Source organism: Melospiza melodia, chromosome Z, assembly GCF_035770615.1.
Source record: "Melospiza melodia melodia isolate bMelMel2 chromosome Z, bMelMel2.pri, whole genome shotgun sequence".
NCBI classification, from domain to species: Eukaryota; Metazoa; Chordata; class Aves; order Passeriformes; family Passerellidae; genus Melospiza; species Melospiza melodia.
Genome location: NC_086226.1, coordinates 75,309,776 through 75,315,775, shown reverse-complemented (window position 1 = coordinate 75,315,775; position 6,000 = coordinate 75,309,776). Strand labels below are relative to the sequence as shown.

Here is a 6,000-nt window from a genome sequence, read left to right as displayed (position 1 = left end):
TTTTTCTGGGCAGCATAAGCCCGAAAAAGGACCCTCGTTAACAAAGGATTAACCCTTAAAAGCAATAGCCTGTTGCACATTCATACATGCAACATTCATACATTCATACTTCACACATGATGCATAAATTCCATTCAAACACAGGATTCTGTCAACTTCTTCCTCATAAGCCTAAGTGTCATCCTGTCTGTGCTTGGTGGGAAGAAGTTTGTTTCTCTTGGTAATGGATCAATAAATTCCCTTTCTCTGAAAGATTTAGGTGTCCTGTGACTGCTATCTCACTGCGAGTCCTTTCTTTAGAGAAAAAAAGTATCCTACATAACATAGTTTCTATTTTAACATTTTGTTATAACCTAATGTTACTAGTAGTGTTACTACACTACTTAAGAGAATTAATACAGCATTACTTTCTAACACAACACCTATAATATTCATTTTAATAGTTGCAAAAAGCCAATCATAAAATACACATTTTTCATACATTCAAGTGAAGTAGAAACACTCAATTCAACGCTTGAAAGTTAATGGTTCTGTTCATGTAGCTTGAGAACCTTGTACTTGGCCTGAAACAAGGCACGGTGTGCTCTGTGTCTTATGCAGGGGAGTTCAATGGCGTGGGATGGGGTGGGACTCTGGGAGCATTACCTGGGCACAGGTTGTTTGGGGAAGGCAGGAACTGTAGATTCCATGGCCTCCAGAACAACTCGCTGTTGCTGCAAGGGCGGCAGCTTGCTTTGACAAGGCTACAAACAAGGCCTACAAACAAGGATGGTGACGACAGGTATTTTAGGGCTGACGGTGCACTCCCACACGGGAACAAATGTCCCTGTGGCTCCTGAGGGGCTGAACAGCGAGGGCTCAGGATGAGCCTCAAGGATGAGCACCGGTCCCCGCTGCCGCTGTGGGCACCAGGGCGGCTCGGAGCCGTCCCCGCCGGGGTTCAGTCGCAGCCCTCGCCCGGCGAGGCTCGGCACCTTCACCCAGGCTAACGGCGACGAGGCGAGGTTAAGGCTGGACCTGAGGAGGAATTTCTTCACAGAAATTGTGATTAAACATCAGAATGGATTACCCGGGGAGGTGGTAGAGTCACCGTCCCTGGGGTGTTTAAGGAAAAACTGTACGTGACACTCCAGCGCTGTAATCTAGCTGACCTGCTCGTGCCCGAGGATGGGCTGGAGCAGGACGATCCCGGATGTCCTTCTCCACCAAGCTCATCCCGTGATTCTCTGGGTCCGCGCTGCCCTCGCTGAGAGCGGCGCGGCAGCGCTTGGCCTCGCCAGGCCGCCGTAGGGGGCGGGCCCGTGCCACAACCATGGCGGCGCCCGTCGTGCCGGAGAGCGACAGGTACCGGCGCTCCGGCGGCGCGGCTCCCGCCGGGCCGGGCCGGGCCGGGCTGGGCCGACCCGAGCTGGGCCGTACGGGGCGGGGCGGGGCGGAGCGGAGCAGAGCAGGTACCCCCAAGGTGCCGGGGCGCAGCGGGGCCAGGGCCCCTCTGACACCCCTCCCTCCCTCCCTCCTTCCAGCATCCGCCGGGCCGTGTCGCTGCTCAACGCCGTGGACCCGGGCCGGTTTCCGCGGCTCCTCTGCCGCCTTCTCCAGAAGCTGCACCTGAAGGTTGGCGGGGAGCCGGCTGGGGGTCGTGCGGCGCTGGGCGGGGCGGGGCGGGAGTGGGGGCTCGGCGGTGCTGGGAGGACGCGGGGCTGGGCCTGGCCGGAGGTTGGGAAGCGCGCCTGCGGAGCCTGAGCGCAACCTCCGCCCCTCCCCGCTCCGCTCCTTCCGAAGGATTTTAGATCTTGATTTCATTCATCACTAGTTCTTCAGAACTGTATCGGGAGGATGAAGTAAAAGCCGGTAACAAATGGCGTGAGAAGGTGAATGGCATGCGAACGAGTGATACTTGTTGTAGCCCGCCTCCCCCAGGTGCTGCTGCCTCCGAGGGCGCTGTCTGAGGACCCCCGAGTTGCCTGGCCTTTTGCAGAAACTCCTCCTCTGCCCTCACGAATGTTGTCCACAGAAATCGGATTTGATACCCGGTTTGCAAAAAGCCAGTGATTACACGGTCGAGCGAGACATTGATTATTTATTTCAGAGTTGTGCAGGCTCGATTTTCAGTGGCATTCCCCAAGGCAAGCACCCCAAGCATCCAAACTTTTTATCATTTATACATCTTAGCAGACAAAAGCTTTAGTTTTCATTGGCAATAAGTTACATAGTTCTTGTTAGTTAATATTCTGTCTTCTACTGGTTAATGATTGTCTCGCTTCCCAAGAAGTAGTCTGCCTACTCTTTCTTTTTTTTCTCTTTGAGTCACTGGGCTTCTTGGGTTTGTGGTCTGTGAGCCAGTGGTTGCAGATTCCTCCCAGGAATTACCTTTCACCCAGTCAGAGCTAACTTCAGCGCAGTTGCTGAATTGGCATTATCAGTTTCTCCCTTATCTTGGGAGTTCTGCCGAAAGTCCTTGAGGCCCATAAATTCTGCATTATTTGGGTTCGCTGTTGGTGGTACATCCTTCTTCCCAGGTTTTGTTACCCTTCCCCTTGGCGTGATGCATGTCAGGCCCTAAAACTTAGCAAGGCAACTCTTCCATCAAGTATTTTGTCTTTCTGAATCTTGCACATCACTCAGAGCTTGTTAGCTGCTCTGTGTTTCATGGGTTAATTCATCTTTCTTCTTGATTAGGCTTAAAAGTATGCAAAGATTAACCATCGAAGAACATCCTTTCTTAAGAAAATGTTACATGTTCTGTGTTTTACAACACAAAGGAAGAACCAAATGGGTGTGCATTTGTGGATGTCCAACAACTAAAAACACTCTGGAATTGAGGATAAAAATTAAATCCAGAGCTTTTAGTGAATATTTCTGTCATCTTTGCATAAGACGATTATTGATTGCGAAATCAAAAGAAATAAAATAAAAACAGAGAAAGAAAGTTTTTCACAGTGGTCAAATGTCAAATGCAGGCTAACTCTGAACTTTGTATTAAATATTGCTGGGGAAACTGAAAAATGAATCTTACACCGGAAGTTATTTTGTTAGTTTCATTGTCTTACGGTGTCAGATTTTGTTTATTCCATTGCTATGTGTTTAGAAAAAGTATAAAAAGAAACACAGAATTTGTTTTCTGTACACATATGCATATAGGCTGAATGGTAAAATATTACAGGAGCAGCATGGAAAAAAATGCAAATATATTAAAGATTGTAAGTGTGGGACTGTAAGGACTAATTTGATTCAGCTGCTGGTTTGTTTGTTTTTTTTTCCGTTAACATCACTAGCTTGGATGCCACTGTTATTGCAGAGAGTTTTCTCTGTTTTGCATGGATATTAACTGCTAGGTAACAGGAATGCATCACCAGCTTTTTGTTTGTTTGTTTTGTTCTTTTTCACTACTCCATAGCATTTTAGTAGCTCTTCACAGGTTTAATTGTCATTTACATGAGCTGAAGTGGTTATTGTAATTCAGCCCACTCAATCTCATGAGTAGTTTTACTTTCTAAAGTACCTAAGTAACTAGTTAAATTGCTGGAAGCTTAAAATGAACTTCATTGCCTTAGCAAAGCAGACACTGGGAACTCAGTGTTTCCTTTTAACAACTAATGATTCAAATAATGTTTCCATTTTGATACTCTTGTTATAAACGTTGTGATCATTGAAAGTTTTGTGTAATTGCCTCATTTTTTTATTTGGACAGCTAAATTGTTTTGCTTGTCTAGCTTTGCAATTTTGGATTGCTAAGTGGTCTAAATGTCGTGTTTGTTAGTAATTGGGTTTTAAAAGAAGGCAATATCTGGATTTTAAATTACTATTTAATTTGCTGTAGTATAGTAAATACAAATGCTGTATTTTAAAAGTACAGCAGATTCTCAATTGTCTTCAGTAACTCAGTAGGCTATAGATTCAAATTTGACTTTCAAAATAAATATGCATTAGGCCTTTATTTCCTTTGCAACAGCATGGGTGATTTTTAGAAGGGTATCCAGAATGGAAGACGCATACATAACTAACTTAACTATAGTTTTGCCTTCTGTTTTCTGGGGTGTGATTTAACTAATGCGGTTTGTATTTGCCTTATTTTTATTTATAAAAGTTTGTTGGAGATGATCTGATAATTGAAAGAATAATATTTCTGTAGTGTCTATGAGGTACAAAGAGAAAGCTTTTTCTTCTGATGTATGTCAGATAATCCTGTGGTACTCTGTAGGCTTTTAGTTTTTGTTTTCAGTGAGAGGAATTGAAACTGCTTTGTGATTTCTATTTAGAAACAACTGGATAGCCGCTGTGTTTATAAAAATGAGGCAAAAGTTTTGATTTTGATAAATATGGTCCTTAAATAAATTGGTCCTTTGATAAATTGGTCCTTAAATGAAATGTCAGGACTAACCATTTTTGTGCTTCAGGCTGAAAGTACCTTCAGTGAAGAGGAGGAAGAAAAACTTCAAATAGCTTTTTCATTGGAAAAACAGGATCTTCATCTGGTTCTTGAAACTGTATCATTCATTTTGGAGCAGGTATTTTGTTTTCACTATTAGGCATTAATAAATGTATTTTTTTAATCCAGCTATAGATTTCAAAGATAGGATAGTGAAGTTAAAAAGGAATTAGTGAAAATATATCTGTAGTATATTTTGTATGTTTTGGGGTTATGATTTAACTGCTTTTTGTTTCAGGTCTTTCTGATTTGGATGGGACTAAGTACCTTTGTACAGTGGTTTTTCAGCTAATGTAAAGATAAATAATATAAGTGAGGTCTGCAGTACTCCAAGGGAACTCTGAAAATTATGAGATATAGTATTCTCTCTTATTCATCGCATTGAGCCAGCCATGCATTTTTAAGTTCTTGTGAGGAAAATCCTAGATAACATTACTGAGCACAGCTTAACTTACTTTAGGAGTCAGTTATGGAAAATTTTCATGCACAGAAGCAGACTGTACTGAGGTGGACAGGCACAACTAATGTAGCTCAAGAATTTGGAGGAATGGATGACTGCATGGTGTAGCGCGGTGCAGTCACCTTGTAAACAGAGAAGGCTTTCTGATTCTGTGGTCTACCTCTGCTAAAGCTGGGAAGCTGTTGTATTACCCGGTAAATATGGTAGCTGTTTTAAAAATTGTTAAGCCTATGTTGTTATCTACTCATTTAATGTAAATATAGAAAGTAGAGTCTTGTACAGAGGGCACACATAATGATGGTCTTTTGGTGGATTTAAATCTGGTCCTTTCTTACACATGTCAATTTATAATCAGTTTACTTAATTAACACATTCCGCTGTATTAGAAATAAAACAAATAATCGTCCTCATGGCTCCCATCCACCAAAAATCAAAATAAAACCTGAGGTCACCTCCAGACTGGAATTTTTTAAAATTTTCATCTCAGCAAAACAGCAGAATTACCTTGTCCTGATTTCTCAAACTGCTTAATTTATATTATAATTACTGAAGATGAGCAGAAAAAGCAGTTAATTCTCTTCATGATTTTTATGCATTTAAAAAAAAAATAGGGAAGAATATTAATATCTTCCCAAAAAAAGAGTCCAAGATGGACTACATGTTGGATGAGAATTCTTTGTTTTCCTGCTGATAGTTGTGCTTCTTGGAGCAGCTGCTTGTTCTCTCAGATAATAACTGTTTTAACAGCACTTTGGTCTGTGGAGGTATTATAGATAAAAGGACTACCCTACAGTTTTTGCCATGTATGTTGCTTCTTTTTTTAACCTGACTGTGTGGTGACACAATCCTGTTTTGAAAGTGAAGAACCGTTCCACAAAAAAATTGACCCTAGTAGGGAAGTAATATCTAACCCATTCAGTTTAGGCAAACTTCTTGGTTTTTCAGAATATTGCCTTGTAGTTTAATTTTGCTTGAATAGTGTGAATTTGGAAGAGTTCACCTTTCTTGATGGTCACAATTGGCTTCAAAGCCCATCTGTTTTTCACGGATAGCTGCTTTGTGATTATGTACAGTGGAAATCTGTACATATACTCAGATCTGACTTGTGTCT

General features: G+C 42.3%; 1 protein-coding gene across 1 annotated transcript in view; it reads left to right on the top strand.

Moving 5' to 3' along the window:
- The first annotated feature begins 1,267 nt into the window (after nt 1–1,267).
- The window catches only part of COMMD10 (COMM domain containing 10), a 101,856-nt gene continuing 97,123 nt past the window's right edge, over nt 1,268–6,000 (top strand). Inside the window, exons 1-3 of the mRNA XM_063180233.1 lie at nt 1,268–1,344; nt 1,524–1,614; nt 4,398–4,508. Of these exons, the coding sequence (XP_063036303.1) occupies nt 1,313–1,344; nt 1,524–1,614; nt 4,398–4,508 (234 nt within the window). The 5' untranslated portion in view covers nt 1,268–1,312. The remainder of the gene's footprint in view (nt 1,345–1,523; nt 1,615–4,397; nt 4,509–6,000) is intronic.